Source organism: Budorcas taxicolor, chromosome X (genome assembly GCF_023091745.1).
Source record: "Budorcas taxicolor isolate Tak-1 chromosome X, Takin1.1, whole genome shotgun sequence".
Taxonomy (NCBI): Eukaryota; Metazoa; Chordata; class Mammalia; order Artiodactyla; family Bovidae; genus Budorcas; species Budorcas taxicolor.
This window is the reverse complement of record NC_068935.1, coordinates 75667823-75692043: the sequence shown is the minus strand read 5'-3', so window position 1 is coordinate 75692043 and position 24221 is coordinate 75667823. Positions and strand designations below refer to the sequence as shown.

At 40.3% G+C, this 24221-nt stretch overlaps 1 protein-coding gene across 1 annotated transcript in view; it reads left to right on the top strand.

Annotated features, from left to right (window-relative positions):
* Positions 1–351: 351 nt before the first annotated feature.
* The window catches only part of LOC128069528 (importin subunit alpha-1-like), a 56286-nt gene continuing 32416 nt past the window's right edge, over positions 352–24221 (top strand). The window contains 1 exon segment of the mRNA XM_052662690.1: positions 352–468. Within this exon segment, the coding sequence (XP_052518650.1) occupies positions 352–468 (117 nt within the window).

The following is a 24221-nucleotide window of genomic DNA, read 5'->3' as shown; positions in this document are numbered from 1 at the left end:
GCTGATTGGATGAGGCACATATACTGAGTTGGAGGGGAGGAAGAGTAAGGCAAATATCTTCTTCCTATGGTGTAGGAGGGAAGACAGGTTATACTGCTCAGGAGGACCTGAAATCCATTAATAGTTACAACATGAATCAGGGAAGGATGATAAGGGTCTGTTTTTTCTATTTCTGCGTTCCAAGACCCTCTTTGGTTTTGTCTGCTCTTTCGTCCCTGGGTCACCACATTCCTCCCTCTCTTTATTTTTAGGGCCAGTTCTTTGGTCCCTTTTGATACCCTGCTCATGTCTAACTATCTACCTATTTCCTTCTCAGGCATTTGCGAACCTAGTCTCAGGGGAAAAGGGGCGATGACCACTCTGGCTTCTTCACGCTGTACAGGACCGTCATGTGGCTCTGGGTTCCCTTTGCCTGCTCTCTGTCAGGGTGCATTTATGGAGGGAGATGAGAGTCCATGGAATGTTAAGGTGACTTGTTTCAGCATTGTCTAGGTGTTTGTTGGTCAGGGAATATTCTTGTCATACTACCACTTGGAGATTTGTTGTATTCTAGAAGACACAAACTTAACAAGAAAGTTAAAGGTACATGGCCCAAAGATTAATAGAAGTAGAAAAGTTGCTCAGGGGCTAGCCAGGAGAACCAGGACCAGACATTGGTTTGTGACATTAGTGTTTCTCTACATACAAGAAGATGCAAGAATTTGGGCTCATAAAATCGTTACCTGAAAACATGACTATCTGAAGGCTGGTTCTTGTAGGTTTTTCCCAGAGCACAGAGTGCCTTATTTCTGATCACCCTGAACTCCTTTCAAGGGATATTGAAGCTCAGCAGCTTGCAGTGGTCATGAAGTAATCCTTGTAGAGGCAGCTGGCAAGTGCCAACTTCCAGTCAGCAGGGTCCCTTCATAACCACATATTTGACCATGCTTTGCGGGCATTACATGGCCGTTGTGTCCCATGGTGCTGGAAAGGCTCATTTCCAGGTTTAACAAAGATTCCATTAACAGGCCACTCAGTGTTTAGTTATTGGATCAGACCTTGTGAGTAGCAAAAGTCTCTGGACCAGACCTGTCTTACTAGCCTCTTGGTCCAGGAAAATATTCCCTCTTGTTGCTTCTTCCCATATCTAGAGTTACATTATTACAATCATTGATCTCATATGGAACAGCATATCAGCATCTTATCACAGACTCAGTCACACATTTGATAACATAAGAAACAATCTTCTGAAACAAGCGACATAGAAAACAATATGGCTAGCAGTTATTAATAAGGTCCAAGTAAGAATTATAAGTCAAGAACTTTCATTAGGTAGAGCCCAGTATACCCTAGGTTATCTGACTTCATTTGTTAAATAACTATAGCCTGGTGTTAATCTCCTGGTTGTACATCATGGAACATCTGATCTTTATCCAAAGACAGGTTACTGAGATGAGCTTTATAAACAAACGTAAGTGAAGTGAAGTGAAGTCGCTCAGTCGTGTCCGACTCTTTGCAACCCCATGGACTGTAGCCTACCAGGGTCCTCCATCCATGGAATTTTCCAGGCAAGAGTACTGGAGTGGGCTGCCATTTCCTTCTCCAGAGGATCTTCCAAACCTAGGAATTGAAGCTGGGTCTCCCGCATTGCAGGCAGATGCTTTACTGTCTGAGCCACCAGGGAAGCCCATAAACAAACTTAGAGTGTCCTTTTTAATAACTTAATTAAATCTTTTAGCAATATAACATAACAACAGGGAACTATCTCAGAAGTGAGTCTTAGTAAACACTAGACCTTAACTAACAATACTAGAAACTTAGTTTAACAATTAATAAAACTTAATATTCAATGAAACATGATTTTTTTCATTATTAGGGCATTAACCCTGTAGCCAGGGAAGGCTTTAACCCATCAAATAAAAATGAGGTTTGTCAGGGAGCCAGGAAAAGCTAATCAGCCATGCTGGATTTCCCATAGCCCTGACTCTGATTTATAGCTATTGTTCATCTATTTTTAATTCCCCGATTTAGGAGTAGACTGTTGCCATGTTTTAAGGACATCAGGATAGCAAAAGTCTAACCATGAGGGCTTATTTTTTGTAGAAGCAGAATGATCTTTGTCTATATGTACTATAATCTTAAATAGTGCTTCTTTACCGAAGTAACAAAAGATTTTTAAAACAAATACAAATCATTTAAAGGCAAAGAAATTCATAATCTCTTGTCGAAAGCTTCATTCTAAGAAAACTTTGTTCTCAACATAGCGAGTAGACTAAATTCCAGTCTGTTACCAGTTTACCAGATAACAAACAAACAAAATTTGTTTATTGCTTAATGTTAGAAAAGTCTTTTCCATAAATCTTGAAGTAGCAGTATTCTTGCAAAGGCATCAGGGTGAAACCATAGAATGCATGTTTAAAATCTGATTAAAAGACACTTACCCCTTGGAAGGAAAGTTATGACCCACCTAGACAGCATGTTAAAAAGCAGAGACATTACTTTGCCAACAAAGGTCCATCTAGTCAAGGCTATGGTTTTTCCTGTGGTCATGTAGGAATGTGAGAGTTGGACTATAAAGAAAGCTGAGTGCCGAAGAATTGATGCTTTTGAACTATGGTGTTGGAGAAGACTCTTGAGAGTCCCTTGGACTGCAAGGAGATCCAACCAGTCCATCCTAAAGGAAATCAGTCCTGAATATTCATTGGAAGGACTGATGCTGAAGCTGAAACACTAATACTTTGGCCACCTGATGTGAAGAGCTGACTCATTTGAAAAGACCCTGATGCTGGGAAAGATTGAGGACAGGAGGAGAAGGGGACGACACAGGATTAGATGGTTGGATGGCATCACCAACTCAATGGACATGGGTTTGGGTGGACTCCAGGAGTTGGTGATGGACAGGGAGGCCTGGCGTTCTGCAGTCCATGGGGTCGCAAAGAGTCAGACACAGCTGAGTGACTGAACTGAACTGAAAATGCAGCTGACAAAGTAACTTGGTCATTGCTGTGACTTGTAACACTTTAACATGATAACTAGAATTATAACTGACAACATTTTATCAGGGTATATCAGATCTATATGAATTCCACATAATTTTAGGATATCTATATTAATAACATCAACCATACAGTATAACCTGAGATTTATCACCCCTTCAACAGTACTTCCCATATAACTTAACATGTCCAATGAACCCAGGCAGCTTAATAGCTCTTTGGGATGTCTCAGGGGCCCTGTGAGCATCCCAAAGTTAGCTAGAAGTCAGGTTATTTAGGAAGTTTTGTCGGTAAATATCAAAAGGGTTTATACACTCAGTCAGATAGAATCATATAGATCACTATGAAACTATATATTCACTTAGCCAAAATAACAAAGAAGATTTTAAAGGTAAGCATAGAACAGATTACTTCAGAGGTAAAGAAACATCAAATCCATTATCAAAGGCAGTTCAATATCTCAAGAAAGCTTGTATTTATGCACAAAACTCTTCCCTTGGGGTGTACTTTCCATCAAACTTTCTTATCACTTTCTGTACCCATTACTTTGTTCTCCTATCCTGAAACAGCCACCTGTAAGTCAGACCTACTTCCTTTTCCCTTCATAAAATGTAATTTCATTCCTCATACCTTCTTTACTGAAAATACACATCATACTTTCCTTAAGCAACCAAGAACTGACCTTTATATTAGCATTCTATAGATTGGTGAACATAGATACCAGTGACAATTTCTAAAAAAAATTCTAGAGAACATCTCAGGATGGCTTCAAACATTATTCATTGGTAGTCCAAAATCTCTTTAGTTTCTGTGTAAAAGGAAATTAGTGTTAAGTAGCAAATGTTTCAGAATCTTATTTTATTTGGAAATGACCTAGCTATTCAATAAAGTTCCATCACTTAGTTAAGCACTACCCTAGAAATTCAGGTTACCAAAATCTACAGAGACTGTTTTAGACAGACATTTCTAAAGTATAATTATTTTTAATAGAGTTTATCCAAAAGCTCATATCTCATTTACATTTTTTTTTGAAGTTTCTTCACTCGAGGTACTTTACTTGCTGACAAACTTGTAACATATATAACAGTATAACAATACCTAACATAATAAACCTAGGCAAAATGAAAATATTATGCTTAATGTTAATGACCATTAGACGTGTCTTCATGGGAAATAGATGGAGAAACAGTGGAAACAGTGTCAGACTTTATTTTGGGGGGCTCCAAAATCACTGCAGATGGTGACTGAAGCCATGAAATTAAAAGACGCTTACTCCTTGGAAGAGAAGTTATGACCAACCTAGATAGCATATTCAAAAGCAGAGACGTTACTTTGCCGACTAAGGTCCGTCTAGTCAAGGCTATGGTTTTTCCTGTGGTCATGTATGGATGTGAGAGTTGGACTGTGAAGAAGGCTGAGCATCGAAGAATAGATGCTTTTGAACTGTGGTGTTGGAGAAGACTCTTGAGAGTCCCTTGAACTGCAAGGAGATCCAACCAGTGCATTCTGAAGGAGATCAGCCCTGGGTGTTCTTTGGAAGGAATGATGCTAAAGTTGAAACTCCAGTACTTTGGCCACCTCATGCGAAGAGTTGACTCATTGGAAAAGACTCTGATGCTGAGAGGGATTGGGGGCAGGAGGAGTAGGGGACGACAGAGGGTGAGATGGCTGAATGGCATCACTGACTTGATGGACATGAGTTTGAGTGAACTCCGGGAGTTGGTGATGGACAGGGTGGCCTGGCATGCTGTGATTCATGGGGTCACAAAGAGTCGGACATGACTGAGCAACTGAACTGAACTGAACCGAACATAGGAGCACTGCAATATGCAAGACAAATGCTAACAAGTATGAAAGGGGAAATTAACAATAACACAATAATAGTGGGAGACTTTAGTAGCCCACTCACACCTATGGATAGATCAACTAAACAGAAAATTAACAAGGAAACACAAACTTTAAATGATACAATAGACCAGTTAGACCTAATTGATATCTATAGGACATTTCACCCCCAAACAATGAATTCCTCCTTTTTCGTAAGTGCACACAGAACCTTCTCCAGGATAGATCACATTGTGGGCCATAAATCTAGCCTTGGTAAATTCAAAAAAATTGAAATTGTTAAGGGAAGCACACTGATTGAAACTGCCCACCCTGGCCAGGCACCATAGTAACCATTTGCATGAGTTGTTTTATGACAGGAGATCCTGAGGAATACAGAACTAATAAGCCACCAATAATTGGAAGAGTTCGGGAAAGGTCAAAAGGAGACACCCCATGTTTGTCCACTTCCCAGAATTGCTCTCGCTAGCATCCATCTTGGCTGAGCAATGTGTGTGTCACCAGGAAAGACTCTGAATTAGAATGATTGGCCAAAGACCACCCAGAAACTAATCCCATCACCATAAAACCCAAGACTTCGAGCCACGCAACAGAGCAGTTCTCCTGGGTTCCCTTACCCTACTGCTCACCACCCGGGTGCCCTTTCCCAATAAAATCTCTTGCTTTGTCAGCACATGTTTCTCCTTGGACAATTCATTTCCGAGTGTTAGACAAGAGCCCAGTTTCGGGCCCTGGAAGTGGTCTGCCTTTCTGCAACAAGTGGCATACCTGGCGGGGACTTTTCTTCACTAAGAATGACATCCTGACCACTTGGGATACTCAGGGGCCAGCTTACCTGCCAATGGACCAGACCCAGTGGCCCCAACTGGGACCCTTTTGTCCCTGGTCTCCTCCTGACTTCGACAACTGGCCAGAGTGCCCCGACCGGTAAGGAACAAGAGACTTTATTAACCTCTCTCCCCTTCCCTCTCTCTTTCCTCTCCTTAACCCTTCCTATCGTTCCCTGTTTTTCTAGTCCCCCGGTCCTGGGCACAGGAATCTGGTCGAAGGGCCCTCAGCCTGAGCTGAGGATCAGAGACTGATCACCTCCTCTTGGCAGAGAACTCGAATTCTGGTTCTGGTCTGGTCTGATTTCTGGTAGGGCCGAGTTCCAGTCTTCCCTTCTCTGGAGGCCCAGGGAAAAGTCCCATAACGCCTGGGTATCTGTAGGTGGCAGGAGACATCTGTAAGGCCACGCCTTTCACTCCCCTCTTCCGCCTCCTCCCCCTTCTCCTTTCAACCTGGCTTCCTTTCCTCCCTTTGATTTAAGGGAGTGTCTGATGAGGACTGCCAGGTTTATATGTATGTGTTTTAACTCTGTTCTGTGTTGTGAGACCCGTCGCCATTCTGTTAGAACTTGATTTTCTTTCCCTGTGCCTTGAGACCAGGGCTCTCAGGAACACTTATCTAGACTATCTCTAACTCCTGAGACTGAGGGAAAAGGGGAAAAAGACTTTAAAAATTTTATTCAACTGTTTTTTTAAATAAACTAGTAAATTTTATATTGTAATATCTAATTCATGACTAAACTTACAAAATGAAGCTAGATCTTGCACTGTGTCTGTCTAAATATATCTTGGTATGTCTTTGTCTCTGGGTAATATTTTTGAGGTTAATTTGTAAATGAGCTCTATTTAATTGGCTTAAAGGAAGGTAAGCGCTTACAAATCAAATAATTCTAAATTAAACAGTAAGTTCCAGGTTCATGTGAACTGGTAAATATTCAGTATTAAATATCTGATATTAATATTTGTTTGTTGACCTATCTAATATAGACATGTCTTAAAGTAACTAACATTAAGTAGAATATTTTCATTGTACCTAGGTTTAATATAAGTTAAATACTATATCTGTTACAATTTTATCAACAAGGAAATTATCTCGAGTGAAGAAACCTCTAAAAAATGTAAATGAGATATGAGCTTTTATATAAACTCTATTAATAATAATTATTCTCTAGAAATATCTGTCTAAAATAGTCTCTCCAGATCGGTGTAACTTAAATTTCTAAGGGTTGTGCTAAGTGTGCTAAGTGTTGGAAGTCTATTGAATAGTTAGGTCATTTTCAAATAAAATAAGATTTTGAAACATTTACTACTAAACACTAATTTCCTTTTACAGAGAAAGTAAAGAGATTTGGGACTATAAATGAATAATGTTCAGTGCCATCCTAAAATGTTCTAAGAAAACAAGGGTTTTAGAAATTATCACTGGTATTTATGCTCACCAGTCTAAATAAAAAAAAATAAATAAAATAAAGATCCAGGAAAGAGTGATCAGCAAGTTAGTGAGATTTTCCTGATATTATTCTAAGAGATGCTGCAAATATCAGTGAGCAAAGATAAAATGATACAAAAATGAATAAATAAACTTGGAAACACAAGCGAAAAAAAATGCTAATATAAAAGTTAGTTCTTGGTTGCTAAAGGAAAGTAGGAAGTGTGTTTTCAGTTAAAAAAAAGAAAAAGAAAAAGGTATGAAAAAATACTAAAAAGAGTTATGCATGATCAGGATTTTTTGTTAGAAATGACACAGCCATAAGAAAACTGGTAAGAGTCAACCAGGTCCAAGATGGCGGAGCTGACTTTCACTAGACCTTGAGCTTTGGTATTTAGGCCTATTGTGACATATCAGCAAGCTAAATGATACACCCATCAACATTGACTAAATCTGACCAAATGTTCTAAACCCTTTTAATTGATCTTTTCGATAAAACTTCCTAAATAGAATTCTTTTGAAGTTCTTTTGACCTCTAGTGAAATTTGGGTGCTTCAGAGAGCCCCTGAAACATCCCAAAGAGAGATATTAAACTGTGTTTATTTGGTTGGTTAAATTACATGAAAAAGACTATCAAATGAGTAATAAATCCACTCATGTTATAATGTATGGTAAAATTACTAATACAGATATCCTAGAAATTATATGGAGTTCTTAACATTCTGATATGTCTGGTATTCTGGTACTCTAATGGAAAACCTGATGACTTCACAAAAGTTAACAAAAGGACTGAATGAACCAGCAAATATGCTTATAACTTTTATGGTTTCTATCTGAAAAATTACAGGTTTGAATCTTATGTTTTCAGGGAGTAGGAAAAAACCTTCCTCTCAACCTAATTATGACAATACTTTGGTAAAATTAAATGTTATAAACAAAACAATTATATATATTTTTTTCTATCTGACTCCTCCAAAAATTGGAAATTCTTAGGTTTCCAGTAAGTTTATCAAATGAGTTAGGAAGGTTATCTCATGGGTACAAAAATCTCAAGAAATTTTTTAGACCTTAAAAAGGGAAGAATTCACCTAGATTTGTTAGGCAAAATCTGTGATAAGCCTTTGGTGTGAGTTTCCCAGCCCTGTTTTATTTTAAAAGTTCAGTCTGAGACTATAAATGTTTCAGCAAAATAAGAAGTCTATACTCAATTATGGTTATATAAATCATCAGACCAAAATTAGTGAGAACAGATATATTTTGCAAACAAACTAGCCTTAATTTTGTTATATTTGATAAAAATGAGGATAACTTTAGGGAGAAAAAGATATTTCAAAAAATGTTAAATCCCAGTTTGTTAATGGAGGTCTGCATCTAGTAAGACTCATCTTTGCTGTTATGTGATCAGTTCAGTTCAGTTATGTGATATTAATGTAAAATTTAATTTAATTCTTAAAGAACACCCTAAGTTTGTTTCTGAAGCTTATCTTAGTAATCTGTCTTTGGATGAAGATCAGATGCCTCATGACCTGCAACCAGGACTGGAAAAAGACATAATTTAAGGGACAGTCTCCAACCTGGATGGAAGAACTTTTTTTTTATCAGGTACTCTTAACTAGCTCATGCACAATGAAACTGAAGGGAAATTAACTCTGAGATAAATTCCCACTTCCAAAGGCCTCTACACTGGATTGGTCTATAGAGAAGACAGCTGACCTGATCTCACCTTAAAATGATGCTCAAGCAGGAGAAACTACACTACACCAGGATGAGAAGACAATGACATCAGAGGTAGACAGCTTGCCCAAGATGCTGGACCTGATTTGTATGATCATTTATGTTTTCTTGACTTCTTATACCTTTGCATATTAATCAAATGCTTTTCTATCATAGGCCTGATTCTATGCTAGTTGTAGAAATCAATTCAATTGTTGGGTTTGTGGCCAATTACCTGTGTCTAGTTCTGGGTTACCTTGGTAAATTTCTCTACTACGAGACTCTAACTGGTTGGCCCAGATAAAATTTACTTTAAAAAATTATAGTCATATTCAGGTCACTGTGATATTACTGGATGGGATCCCCAAACCAGGCCAATTAATAATGCCTGCTCTGACTCTGGCCATAAATTTGAGCTTTTTTTCTATTACTCAAGCTCAATCAGAGCAACAAGAAAAGTTTCAGCAAAGGAGGAAAAAATCTCCCACAATTATGGGGTGGATTTATATAGATAACACCAGGCTTGGGTAATTTAGGCTTAAAGTCTCCTCTGTGTTGGAAAAAATTAAATCGTACTAAGGACAATCACAAGCTGGAATCAAGATTGCCGGGAGAAATTTCAATAACCTCAGATATGCAGATGATAACCACGGTTATAGCAGAAAGTGAAGAGGACCAAAAAAGCCTCTTGATGAAAGTGAAAGTGGAGAGTGAAAAAGTTGGCTTAAAGCTCAACATTCAGAAAATGAAGATCATAGCATCTGGTCCCATCACTTCATGGGAAATAGATGGGGAAACAGTGGAAACAGTGTCAGACTTTATTTTTTGGGCCTCCAAAATCACTGCAGATGGTGATTGTAGCCATGAAATTAAAAGACGCTTACTGTTTGGAAGAAAAGTTATGACCAACCTAGATAGTATATTCAAAAGCGGAGAAATTACTTTGCCGACTAAGGTCCATCTAGTCAAGGCTATGGTTTTTCCTGTGGTCATGTATGGATGTGAGGGTTGAACTGTGAAAAAGGCTGAGTGCCGAAGAATTGATGCTTTTGAACTGTGATGTTGGAGAAGATTCTTGAGAGTCCCTTGGATTGCAAGGAGATCCAACCTGTCCATTCTGAAGGAGATCAGCCCTGGGATTTCTTTGGAACGAATGATGCTGTAGCTGAAACTCCAGTACTTTGGCCACCTCATGTGAAGTGTTGACTCACTGGAAAAGACTCTGATGATGGGAGGGATTGAGGGCAGGAGAAGAAGGGGATTACCGAGGATGAGATGGCTGGATCGCATGACTGACTCGATGGATGTGAGTCTGAGTGAACTCTGGGAGTTGGTGATAGACAGGGAGGCCTGGCGTGCTGCGATTCATGGGGTTGCAAAGAGTCGGACACGACTGAGCGACTGAACTGAACTGAACTGGGGGAGTGATAACTGGAATTTAGTAGACATAATAAATCTCATTTCTTTTTAGAAGAATAGGCCTAAAACCCAGTCTGGACCTGGTACTTCAGGGAAACTTGTAGCCAGGTAGCCAGTTGCCTGGTTTTATAAAACGTAAGGTTGCAGTTAATAGCTTCCAGCAGACATTGTTTTGAGAATGGTGGCATCCAAGCCTGACATGACTCAGGAAACTCAAGTGTTTAGCAATACAAGGTCTAATCTGAAAGTACACCCATAGCATCACCTAGTTATTTCCCAAGATATCTGAATCATAGCTACTCTATTTTGACTTTTAATTGTAAACTTTTCCTTAATAGCCAAAGCAGATTTCACCGTTAGTGACTTCAGTGTTTCTCTAGGTATGAGAAGATGCAAGAATTGGGACTCATAAAATCTCCTGAAAAGATTTAACTATCTGAAGGCCTGTTCTGCCAGTTTTTCCCAGAGCACTGAGTGCCTCATTCCAGATTTTCACCCTGAACTCCTTTCAGGGGTGTTGAAAGTCAGCAGTTTCAGCTGCCATGATTTAATCTTAGTAGCTGTAGATGGCAAGTGTCAGTCTTCAGTTGGCAGAGCCCCTTTTGTCTCATAAACTTGACCATGATTGTGAGGGGGGATTTCATGACCATTTTATCCCATGGGGCTGAGAATGTTCATTCTCAGGTATGGCAAAATTTTGTTGACAGGCCATTCAATGTGCTGTTACTGGACTAGGCCATAAAACAGTATCCAAAATTCTCTGGACCACCTGTCTTACTAGCCTCTTGGTCCAGGAAAATATTCCCTCTTGTTGCTTCTTCCCATATCTAGAGTTACACTGTTACCATCATCGATCTCATTTGGGACTATATATTACTCTATTAGAGGCCTCAGGCACACATTTGACAGTGTAAGAAACAGCAATTTTGTAAAACAGGTGAAATACAAGTAACATAGCCAGCAGTATTAGTAAAGTTACAAGTAAGACTTAAATTAAGAGCTCCCATTAGATGTATCTCAGGTCATCTGACTTACTCTGATCTGTAGAATCTTTATCTTCCAGGGAAATTATATATTGGCACCGTTTGTAAGGCACATAGCTCAGTTTTCTAGTGTTACTAGATTGATTGTCCTTCAGTTCAGTTCAGTTCAGTCGCTCAGTCATGTCCAACTTTTTGCGACCCCATGAATCGCAGCATGCCAGGCCTCCCTGTCCATCACCAACTCCCGGAGTTCACTCAGACTCACATTCATCAGTCCGTGATGCCATCCAGCCATCTCATCCTCTGTCGTCCCCTTCTTCTCCTGCCCCCAATCCCTCCCAGCATCAGAGTCTTTTCCAGTGAGTCAACTCTTCACAAGAGGTGGCCAAAGTACTGGAGTTTCAGCTACAGCATCATTCCTTCCAAAGAAATCCCAGGGTTGATCTCCTTCAGAATGGACAGGTTGGATCTCCTTGTAATCCAAGGGACCCTCAAGAGTCTTCTCCAACACCACAGTTCAAAAGCATCAATTCTTCGGCACTCAGCCTTTTTCACAGTTCAACCCTCACATCCATACATGACCACAGGAAAAACCATAGCCTTGACTAGATGGACCTTAGTCGGCAAAGTAATTTCTCCGCTTTTAAATATACTATCTAGGTTGGTTATAACTTTTCTTCCAAGGAGTAAGCGTCTCTTAATTTCATGGCTACAATCACAATCTGCAGTGATTTTGGAGCCCCAAAAATAAAGTCTGACACTGTTTCCACTGTTTCCCCATCTATTTCCCATGAAGTGATGGGACCGGATGCCATGATCTTCATTTTCTGAATGTTGAGCTTTAAGCCAACTTTTTCACTCTCCTCTTTCACTTTCATCAAGAGGCTTTTTTGGTCCTCTTCACTTTCTGCTATAACCGTGGTATCATCTGCATATCTGAGGTTATTGATATTTCTCCCGGCAATCTTGATTCCAGCTTGTGTTTCTTCCAGTCCAGCATTTCTCATGATGTACTCTGCATATAAGTTAAATAAGCAGGGGGACAATATACAGCCTTGACATACTCCTTTTCCTATTTGGAACCAGTCTTTTTTTCCATGTCCAGTTCTAACTGTTGCTTCCTGACCTGCATACAGATTTCTCAAGAGGCAGGTTAGGTGGTCTGGTATTCCCATCTCTGTCAGAATTTTCCACAGTTTATTGTGATCCACACAGTCAAAGGCTCTGGCATAGTCAATAAAGCAGAAATAGATGTTTTTCTGGAACTCTTTTGCTTTTTCGTGATCCAGCGGATGTTGGCAATTTGATCTCTGTTTCCTCTGCGTTTTCTAAAACCAGCTTGAACATCAAGGAGTTCACGGTTCACATATTGCTGAAGCCTGGCTTGGAAAATTTTGAGCATTACTTTACTAGCATGTGAGATGAGTGTCATTGTGTGGTAGTTTGAGCATCTTTAACATTGCCTTTCTTCAGAATTGGAACGAAAACTGACCTTTTCCAGTCCTGTGGCCACTGTTGAGTTTTCCAAATTTGTTGGCATATTGAGTGCAGCACTTTCACAGCATCATCTTTCATGATTTGAAACAGCTCAACTGGAATTCCATCACCTCCACTAGCTTTGTTCGTAGTGATGCTTTCTAAGGCTCACTTGACTTAACATTCCAAGATGTCTGGCTCTAGATTAGTTATCACATCATCATGATTATCTGGGTCGTGAAGATCTTTCTTGTACAGTTCTTCTGGGTATTCTTGCCACCTCTTCTTAATATCTTCTGATTCTGTTAGGTCTATACCATTTCTGTCCTTTATCGAGCCCATCTTTGCATGAAATGTTCCCTTGGTATCTCTAATTTTCTTGAAGAGATCTCTAGTCTTTCCCATTCTGTTGTTTTCCTCTATTTCTTTGCATTGATTCCTGAAGAAGGCTTTCTTATCTCTTCTTGCTATTCTTTGGAACTCTGCATTCAGATGCTTATATCTTTCCTTTTCTCCTTTGCTTTTCACTTCTCTTCTTTTCACAGCTATTTGTAAGGCCTCCCCAGACAGCCAATTTGCTTTTTTGCATTTCTTTTCCATGGGGATGGTCTTGATCCCTGTCTCCTGTACAATGTCATGAACCTCATTCTATAGGTCATCAGGCACTCTATGTATCAGATCTAGTCCCTTAAATCTATTTCTCACTTCCACTGTATAATCATAAGCGATTTTTGATTTAGGTCATACCTGAATGATCTAGCGGTTTTCCCTATTTTCTTCAATTTGAGTCTGAATTTGGTAATAAGGAGTTCATGATCTGAGCCACAGTCAGCTCCTCGTCTTGTTTTTGTTGACTGTATAGAGCTTCTCCATCTTTGGCTGCAAAGAATATAATCAATCTGATTTCGGTGTTGACCATCTGGTGATGTCCATGTGTAGAGTCTTCTCTTGCGTTGTTGGAAGAGGGTGTTTGCTATGACCAGTGCATTTTCTTGGCAAAACTCTAGTAGTCTTTGCCCTGCTTCAGTCTGCATTCCACGGCCAAATTTGCCTGTTACTCCAGGTGTTTCTTGTCTTCCTACTTTTGCATTCCAGTCCCCTATAATGAAAAGGACATCTTTTTTGGGTGTTAGTTCTAAAAGGTCTTGTAGGTCTTCATAGAACCATTCAACTTCAGCTTCTTCAGCATTACCTGTTGGGGCATAGACTTGGATTACTGTGATAGTGAATGGTTTGCCTTGGAGATGAACAGAGATCATTCTGTTGTTTTTGAGATTGCATCCAAGTACTGCATTTCGGACTCTTTTGTTGACCATGATGGCTACTCCATTTCTTCTGAGGGATTCCTGCCTGCAGTAGTAGGTGTAATGGTCATCTGAGTTAAATTCACCCATTCCAGTCCATTTTAGTTCGCTGATTCCTAGAATGTCGACGTTCACTCTTGCCATCTTCTGTTTGACCACTTCCAATTTGCCTTGATTCATGGACCTGACATTCCAGGTTCCTATGCAATATTGCTCTTTACAGCATCAAATCTTGCTTCTATCACCAGTCACGTCCACAACTGGGTATTGTTTTTGCTTTGGCTCCATCCCTTCTCCACTTATCTCCAGTAGCATACTGGGCACCTACCGACCTGGGGAGTTCCTCTTTCGGTATCCTATCATTTTGCCTTTTCCTACTGTTCATGGGGTTCTCAAGGCAAGAATACTGAAGTGGCTTGCCATTCCCTTCTCCAGGGGACCACATTCTGTCAGACCTCTCCACCATGACCCGCCCATCTTGGGGTTCCCCGCAGGAATGGCTTGGTTTCATTGAGTTAGACAAGTCTGTGGTCCTAGTGTGATTAGATTGACTAGTTTTCTGTGAGTATGGTTTCAGTGTGTCTGCCCTCTGATGCCCTCTTGCAACACCTACCATCTTACTAGGGTTTCTCTTACCTTGGGCGTGGGGTATCTCTTCACAGCTGCTCCAGCAAAGCACAGCCGCTGCTCCTTACCTTGGACGAGGGGTATCTCCTTACCACCGCCGTTCCTGACCTTCAACTTGGGATAGCTCCTCTAGGCCCTCCTGTGCCTGCTCAGCCATTGCTCCTCGGGTTGCTCCTCCTGGCTGCTGGCCCTGGCCTCGGGCATGAGTGGCTCCTCCCAGCCTCTGCCCCTGGCCTGGGGCTCGGGGTGGCTCCTCTGGGTCACCACCCCTGGCCTTGGGTGTGAGGTGGCTTCTCCCGGCCGGCCCTGAACTCGGACGCAGGGTGTCTCCTCCCAGCCGCCACTGGCCTCAGACGCTGGGTAGTTCCTCCCGGCCGCCACCCTGATTTCGGACACGGGGTGTCTCCTCCTGGCTGCCACTGACCTCGGACACACGGTAGCTCCTTTCAGCCACCACCCCTGACCTCAGACGCAGGGTGGCTCCTCCCGGCCGTTCCTGTGCTGTCACAGCCTGGCACTCTGGGCCGCTGTCCCTGACTTCGGATGTGGGGTAGCTCTCGGCTGTGCTTAGTGCGCTGGCCCGCCGCTGCTGCCTGGGCTTAGTGCGCCACTACTTCTAATTGGGTCTGTTACACCAAAATGGCAGACCAAGGGATTGAGATTTTAATCATACAAGACTAAGCTCTAGAACTTGGAACTCAAAAATACTTCCAATTCAGTGTCTACACGACAAGTTGAGGCAGTCCTATGCTCCATTTTGACAGGAAGTTATCACAGTCATAGTTGCCTAATTCCCTAAATTAAAACTGAGTAGAACTCTGTAGGGCTCTGGAGTAGAGATCTGTTCTGTGTTCTCCATTTCTTGTCTGTATGATATAAGCTTCATTCAGCCTCCTTGACCTTCCCTGGGTTCCAAAGGGTGGATTCAAACAATTGCTAATCAGGGAAGGGAGGGGATACAGAAACAGGAGTAACAATCATAGGTTGGTACAGCCTCCAGACAGAGTCCTGGTTCCTACTCAAAGAAATATGCATAACAATGTCTTTGAGTTCTTCTACAGGACTGGAGCCCCCACCCAGGTGGAGGATGGTAACTTCAGACTGAACACAAGATTCCTGAAGCACAGCTCTGTTGCCTTACCACCAACCAATCAAAAAGGGTCACAAACCCTCAACCCTCACCCCAAATATTGCCTTCTGTTTCTGGGGACCAGAGATGACCATCCTGTTAGGTCTCCTGTTTGGCCCCTGTCTATTTCATCTCTGAGAGGGGCCAACAGTTTCAAACTAAATTGCTATTTTTATAAGGGTGAATCCTGGTTTCAGGCAAAAAATACCTTGAGTTAGATCTGGTAGAGAGAGACTTCTGCTCTGCTAGGCAGGCCTACGCCCACGCACAGCAGGAAGAAGTTATAGAATAAACAGACCTCCGCCCAATTCCCAAGAAGTATCTTGAGTATGAAGTCTCTCAGGGGGGAGTTGTTAGGGGAAGCACAGTGATTGAAACTGCCCACCCTGGCCAAGCACCATAGTAACCATTTGCATGAGTTGTTTTATGACAGGAGATCCTGATAAGGAATATGGAACTAATAAGCCACCATCAACCAGAAGACTTTGGGAAAGTTCGAAAGGAGACATTGTGTGTCCGTCCACTTCCTAGAATCCCTCTTGCTAGCATCCATCTTGGCTGAGCGATGTGAATGCCACCAGGAAAGACTCTGAATTAGAATGATTGGACAAAGACCACCTGGAAACTAATCCCATCACCATAAAACCTGAGACAGAAAGACATGCAGCAGAACAGTTCTCCTGGGTTCTCCACCCGGGTGCCCTTTCCTAAAAAAATCTCTTGCTTTCTCAGCACATGTGTCTCCTTGGACAATTCATTTCTGAGTGTTAGACAAGAGCCCAGTTTCAGGCCCTGGAAGGGGTCTGCCTTCCTGAAACAGAATCATTCCAAGCATCTTTTCTGACCACAATGCAGTAAGATTAGATCTCAATTACAGGAGAAAAACAATTAAAAATTCCAACATATGGAGGCTGAACAACGTGCTGCTGAATAACCAATGAATCACAGAAGAAATTAAAATATGCATAGAAACAAATGAAAATGAAAACACAACAACCCAAAACCTATGGCACACTGTAAAAGCAGTGCTAAGGGGAAGGTTCATAAGAATAGAGGCTTACCTCAAGAAACAAGAAAAAAGTCAAATAAATAACCTAACTCTATACCTAAAGCAACTAGAAAAGGAAGAAATGAAGAACCCCAGGGGTAGTAGAAGGAAAGAAATCTTAAAAATTCTGGCAGAAATAAATGCAAAAGAAACAAAATAGACCATAGCAAAAATCAACAAAGCCAAAAGCTGGTTCTTTGAGAAGTTAAATAAAATTCACAAACCATTAGCCAGACTCATCAAGAAACAAAGGGAGAAGAATAAAATCAACAAAATTAGAAGTGAAAATGGAGAGATCATAACAGACAACACAGAAATACAAAAGATCATAAGAGACTATTATCAGCAACTATATGCCAATAAAGTGGACAACTTGGAAGAAATGGACAAATTCTTAGAAAAGCACAAGTTTCCAAAACTGAACCAGGAAGAAATACAAAATCTTAACAGACCCATCACAAGCATGGAAATCGAAACTGTAATCAGAAATCTTCCAACAAACAGAAACCTAGGACCACATGGCTTCACAGCTGAATTCTACCAAAAATTTAGAGAAGAGCTAACACCTATCCTACTCAAACTCTTCCAGAAAATGGCAGAGGAAGGTAAACTTCCAAACTCATTCTATGAGGCCACCATCACCCTAATACCAAAACCAAACCAAGATGCCACAAAAAAAGAAAACTACAGGCCAATATCACTGATGAACATAGATGCAAAAATCATTAACAAAACACTAGCAAACAGAATCCATCAACATATTAAAAAGATCATACATCATGACCAAGTGGGCTTTATCCCAGGGATGCAAGGATTCTTCAGTATCTGCAGATCAATCAATGTAATACACCACATTAACAAATTGAAAGATAAAAACTATATGATTATCTCAATAGATGCAGAGAAAGCCTTTGAAAAAACTCAACATCCATTTATGATAAAAACCCTCCAGAAAGCAGGTACAGAAGGAACATAACTCAACATAAGAAAAGGTATATATGACAAACTCACAGCAAACATAATCTCAATGGTGAAAAATTGAAAGCATTTCCCCTAAAGTCAGGAACAAGACAAGGGTGCCCACTCTTACCACTACTATTCAACATAGTTTTGGAAGTTTTGGCCACAGTAATCGGAGCAGAAAAAGAAATAAAAGGGATTCATATTGGAAAAGAAGTAAAACTCTCATTGTTTGCAGGTGACATGACCCTCTACATAGAAAACACTAAAGACTCCACCAGAAAATTACTAGAGCTAATCAATGAATATAGTAAAGTTGCAGGATATAAAATCAACACACAGAAATCCCTTGCATTCCTATAAACTAACAATGAGAAAACAGAAAGAGAAATTAAGGAAACAATTCCATTCACCATTACAATGAAAATAATGAAATACTTAGGAATATATCTACCTAAAGAAACAAAAGACTTATATATAGAAAACTATAAAACACTGGTGAAAGAAATCAGAGGACATAAATAGATGGAGAAATACACCAAGTTCATGGATCAGAAGAATCAATATAATGAAAATGAGTATACTACCCAAAGCAATTTATGGATTCAATGCAATCCCTATCAAGCTACACATGGGATTTTTCAGGGAACTAGAACAAATAATTTCACAATTTGTATGGAAAAAAACAAAAAAACCATGAATAGCCGAAGCAATCTTGAGAAGGAAGAATGGAACTGGAGGACTCAACCTGCCTGACTTCAGGCTCTACTACAAAGCCATAGTCATCAGGACAGTATGGTACTGGCACAAAGACAGAAATATAGATCAACAGAGCAAAAAAGAAAGCCCAGAGATAAATCCACGCACCTATGGACACCTTATCTTTGACAAAGGAGGCAAGAATATACAATGGAGGAAAGACAATCTCTTTAATAAGTGGTGCTGGGAAAACTGGTCAACCACTTGTAAAAGAATGAAACTAGAAGGCAATGGCACCCCACTCCAGCACTCTTGCCTGGAAAATCCATGGACGGAGGAGCCTGGTGGGCTGCAGTCCATGGGGTTGCTAAGAGTCGGACATGACTGAGCGACTTCACTTTCACTTTTTACTTTCATGCATTGGAGAAGGAAATGGCAACCCACTCCAGTGTTCTTGCCTGGAGAATCCCAGGTACAGGGAAGCCTGGTGGGCTGCTGTCTATGGGGTCGCACAGAGTTGGACACGACTGAAGCGACTTAGCAGCAGCAGCAGCAGCAGAACACTTTCTGACACCATACCCCAAAATAAACTCAAAAAGGATTAAAGATCTAAAAGACCAAAAACTATAAAACTCCTAGAGGAAAGCATAGGCAAAACACTCTCTGACATAAACCACAGCAGGAACCCGTATGAATGACCCACTTCCCAGAATATTGGAAATAAAAGCAATAATAAACAAATGGGACCTAATTAAAATTAGAAGCTTCTGAACAATAAAGGAAACTATAAGCAAGGTGAAAAGACAGCCTTCAGAATTGCAGAAAATAATAGCAAATGAAGCAACTGACAAAGAATTAATCTCAAAAATACACAAGCAACTCGTGAAGCTCAGTTCCAGAAAAATAAACGACCCAATCAAAAAATGGGCCAAAGAACTAAATAGACATTTCTCCAAAGAAGACATACACATGGCTAACAAACATATGAAAAGATGCTCAACATCACTCATTATCAGAGAAATGCAAATCAAGACCACAATGAGGTACCATTTTACACCAGTCAGAATGGCTGCTATCCAAAAGTCTACAAGCAATAAATGCTGGAGAGGGTGTGGAGAAAAGGGAACCCTCTTACACTGTGGGTGGGAATGCAAACTAGTACAGCTACTATGGAGAACAGTGTGGAGATTCCTTAAAAAACTGGAAACAGAACTGCCATATGACCCAGCAATCCCACTGCTGGGCATACACACCGAGGAAACCAAAATTGAAAGAGACACATGTACCCCAATGTTCATCACAGCACTGTTTATAATAGCCAGGACATGGAAGCAACCTAGTTGTCCATCAGCAAACAAATGGGCGAGAAAGTTGTGGTACAGATACACAATGGAATTACTCAGGTATTAAAAAGAATACATTTGAATCAGTTCTAATGAGGTGGATGAAACTGGAGCCGATTATACAGAGTGAAGTAAGCCAAAAAGAAAAACACCAATACAGTATACTAACACATATATATGGAATTTAGAAAGATGGTAATGATAACTCTGTATGCGAGACAGCAAAAGAGACACAGATGTATAGGACAGTCTTTTGGACTCTGTGGGAGAGGGCGAGTGTGGGATCATTTGGGAGAATGGCATTGAAACATGTAAATTAGCATATGTGAAACGAATCGCCAGTCCAGGTTCGTTGCATGATACAGGGTGTTCGTGGCTGGTGCGCTGGGATCACCCAGAGTGATGGGATGAAGAGGGGGGAGGTGGGAAGGGGTTTTAGGATGGGGAACACATGTGCACTCATGGCAGATTCATGTCAGTGTATGGCAAAACCAATACAATATTGTAAAGTAAAAAATTAAAAAAATTAAATAAAAAGAATTCTTGCCCTGAGGGAATAATTCCTCCAGTGCTTTGCCCTTGAGACCAGATCTCTCTGAATCACTTACCTAAACCATCTCCAATTCCTGAGTCTGAAATGAAACAAAAGGGAGAATAGCTTAATAAAATTGTCTTATCCCAATCATTATTTATAATTAGTGAGCTTTATATTGTGAGATCCGATTCATAACTAAGTTTGGAAAACAAAGCTATGAGATATCTTGTTGTGTCTATCTGGATATATGTATGTCTCAGTATGTGTTTTTGTCTTTGGGTAATATTGCTGTTTGCTGAGTTTAGTTTGTAAATGACCTCTAATTTAATTGGCCTAAAGAAAAGTAAGCGCTTCCCAGGTGGCACTAGGGGTAAAGAGCCAGCCTGCCAATGCAGAAGACATAGAGATGTGGGTTTAATCCCTGGGTTGGGAAGAGCCCCTCGAGGAGGCCATGGCCATCCACTCCAGTACTGTTGCCTGTAGAATCCCACGGCCAGAGGAACCTGGCAAGCTACAGTTCATTGGGTTGCAAAGAGTCGGACACAACTGAAGAGACTTAGCACACACGCATACCACTACCAAAGCAGGGGATACTACCTGAAGCAGTGGACAAAATGCCACTGATGTGGTCCCAACCCCAGAGGTAGCAGGTACCACCAGGCTGTGAATAGGCCTAGGTTACTGCCCAAACCTTGGTAGGAGCTTAAACAGTTTGGTTCCTCCTAGGGACCTACGATCTGAGACCAAGTCCTTTGGGAGAGCACAAGACATCCCTCAGACTATAGCAACATCCAGCAGGTCTCTGTTGCTGCAGGCTCACCCTGGCACATCCCAGCTGTGACTGCCATATTCTTTGCTCTCTCCAGCCCAAGTGAACACCAGCCCTAATAAGCCTTGGCATTTGCTCCCTCATGTCTGGGTGGGGGAACAGACTGTGGACTTTAGGGGAAACTGCACTTTAGGAGTGAGTATAAGTTGGAGTCAAAGCTATGGCTTTTCCAGTAATCATGTATGGATGTGAGAATTGGACTATAAAGAAAGCTGAGTGCTGAAGAATTGATGCTTTTGAACTGTGGTGTTGGAGAAGACTCTTGAGAGTCCTACTTTCACCTCTTTGGTCCATCATTGCCAAAATAATCTTCTCATTTCCTTTTTTCAGAACACCCTGTAACTCATCTCCTACTGCATCAAGTGGAACAACCCTCTGCCTGGCTTTCTAGTCACCTGTCCTACCTTACAATCTTATTTCTCTCCATTTTTCAACATCAGTGACTCTCTACTCCTCTACATCAGTGGTTCTCAAACTTGAGCAGGTATCAAAATCACTGGGCTGGCTTGTTAATATGCAGATTTTGGGGGGCCACCTCTAGACTTTCTGATTAAGTTAAGTCTGGGTAGGGCTCAATATATGCATTTCTAATAAGTTCCTTGGTGATGCTGATACTGCTGGCTTGGGGACAACCCTTTGATAACCACTGCCTTCCATTATCTCTACTTGACCTAGTTTTCAGTCTTCTTATATTCTGTCAATCCCATTAATTTATTCTTCTCTTCTATATGCATCCATTCTATTTTCTTTGCCTAGAATGTTCTGTCCTCCACTTCCCTCCTGGTCTTAAGAACTTATCTAGTCCAATTCAAGACCATCAGTCTCTCTGTTCTTCTGACTAGCATCTCTCAATACAATGCACAGTATTAATGCACAGTTTAATCCTTTATTTTATGCTATTTGCTTTTATTTCTTTCATGTGACTTGTATTACAATAATGTAAATATTTTATGGCAGGAATTATATTTTTTCTGCATCTCCCAAAGATAGAATCTAGCACAAGACTAAATACATATAAGGTGTCTAATAACCACTTAATGGATTGTTTTATGTGGTCAGCTCATAAATTTTGTTCATGACATTATATGCTTTTCATTATGTCCATAACTAGATACTGATGAAGGAAAATATCTCAGAGGTCCAACTTCTGCTTTTAGCCTTACATGCAGAAGCCCATTACAACTTTTATGCCAGCAGAGTGAATCTTGTCTGTCACACCTTCCAACTTTGTATCTGTCTTAAGGTACTCAGAATTACAAGGCAATGATTATTTCAATGATATTATATAGAAAAATGTGCATGATTGCAGCCTTATACTTAATGGCAAATAATAGCTGATTGTTTCATTCCAGCTTAGAATGAGGAAGTATGCAGTAAAAAAGCAATTTGATGCTGGTCACCACTTTTAAAGTCTTCAAATCCTTTCGACATTTATGACAGTGGCAGATAGTCAAAAGACACAGCATTTTATTTCACTCCATGTTAGAGAGGTTGCAAAGTTATTTCTTTGGTCTGTGTTGCTTTATTGAGCAGAAGATGTGGCATTCAGACAAAAAAAAAAAAGACCTTGCTGAAGTTTATAGTTGCTTGGGGCTGTGGTTTTTACAAAATGCATTCAACATAAAATTTAAAAAATATATATGTAAGTCAATCATGAAGCTCAGCAATTTGTTTTTATATTTGACTGCCAGAAATGTTATAATGCTCAACAGTGACTAAAGAAGGTATCGCAAGACACCATTCAAGGATAATTATGTGTTCTAGATTTCTGGATTGTTTCCCTGAAAATAATGTGGTTTGCCTTGATCACAGTGAGCCAGCAAAGCAATACCATTTTACCCTCTGTTTTAGATACTAGAAAATTTCGAATTTCAATGGCATTTATTTACTTGTTAATTTTCAAAGTATCAGGTTTTAAAAAAATGCCTTGGAGCGTATTACATGAATAAGTAATTTCAATATCTTTAAAAACAACAGTAGCATGAAAATAAGAACCACTGCTCCTTTGTTTGTACTAATTAAAACTTGGGCTTTGTAGTAACTTAAAAGAAGGATTTTCTTCTGCACTGTTCCCTAGAAAGCTGATTATCAGCTCATGGGTCAAGGGATTGCAAAAGGCAGTGTCACAGTATAAATATATCACAGCAAATGTTTAGTAAATATTTATTAATGCAATCATGCCCAGCAGGTCATTGGAACCCTTGTCCATAAATATAGTCTTAAGAGGTTCTAGTATTGCTCTGTGGCTGCTTGTCTGGAACTTGAAGAATTGAGGAAGAGGGGTCTTTTCAGTTTGGAGCCACCTTGGAAGATTCACTGTGGTACCATAGCTCAGAAAATCATATGAATTTATGAGTTATGTGTCCAAGTATACCTAGGTATACTTAAATATAGTCTTGCAATCTGTCAAATAATATTTACAATATAAATTTGATATCTTGTCAGAAAAAATACTAGCCCTTACTATATTCTTGTCACTTTATATGTATTTACAAATTTAATTGTAACAATAACTCTATGATGCATGTAGTATTATTAGCCTATTTTAAAGATGAGTAAACCAAGGTACAGAGAAGTTATTTCAGTTTCTTAGAGTAAAGCCTCTTTACATTAAAATGTATGCTAGAGAAGGTTTAAAAAGTCTCTTTTCCTAGAAAAACATACTCCTCTCTTTCCCTCACTTAATCATGCCTAGTTGTTGAGACCACATGACTACAAAGAAATTATCACCATTTACTTGATGATGTGCATGCATGCTAAGTCTGATTCTTTGCAACCCTATGGGCTATAGACAACCAGGCTTCTCTGTCCATGGGATTCTCCAGGCAAGAATGCTGAAGTGGGTTGCCATGCCCTCCTCCAGGGGATCTTCCCAACCCAGAGATCAAACCCTGTCTCTTATGTCTTCCACTGGCAGGCAGGTTCTTTACCACTAGCACCACCTGAGAAGCCCCTTACCTGATGACAGTATATAACCAATTAGAGGCTAAGTATATAAGAAGAAATTAGCAGCCACACCAAGTGCTTGCTTTTTCAAACTTGAACACACAGAATTATAGGATAAAGAAGGAAGGAAGGAA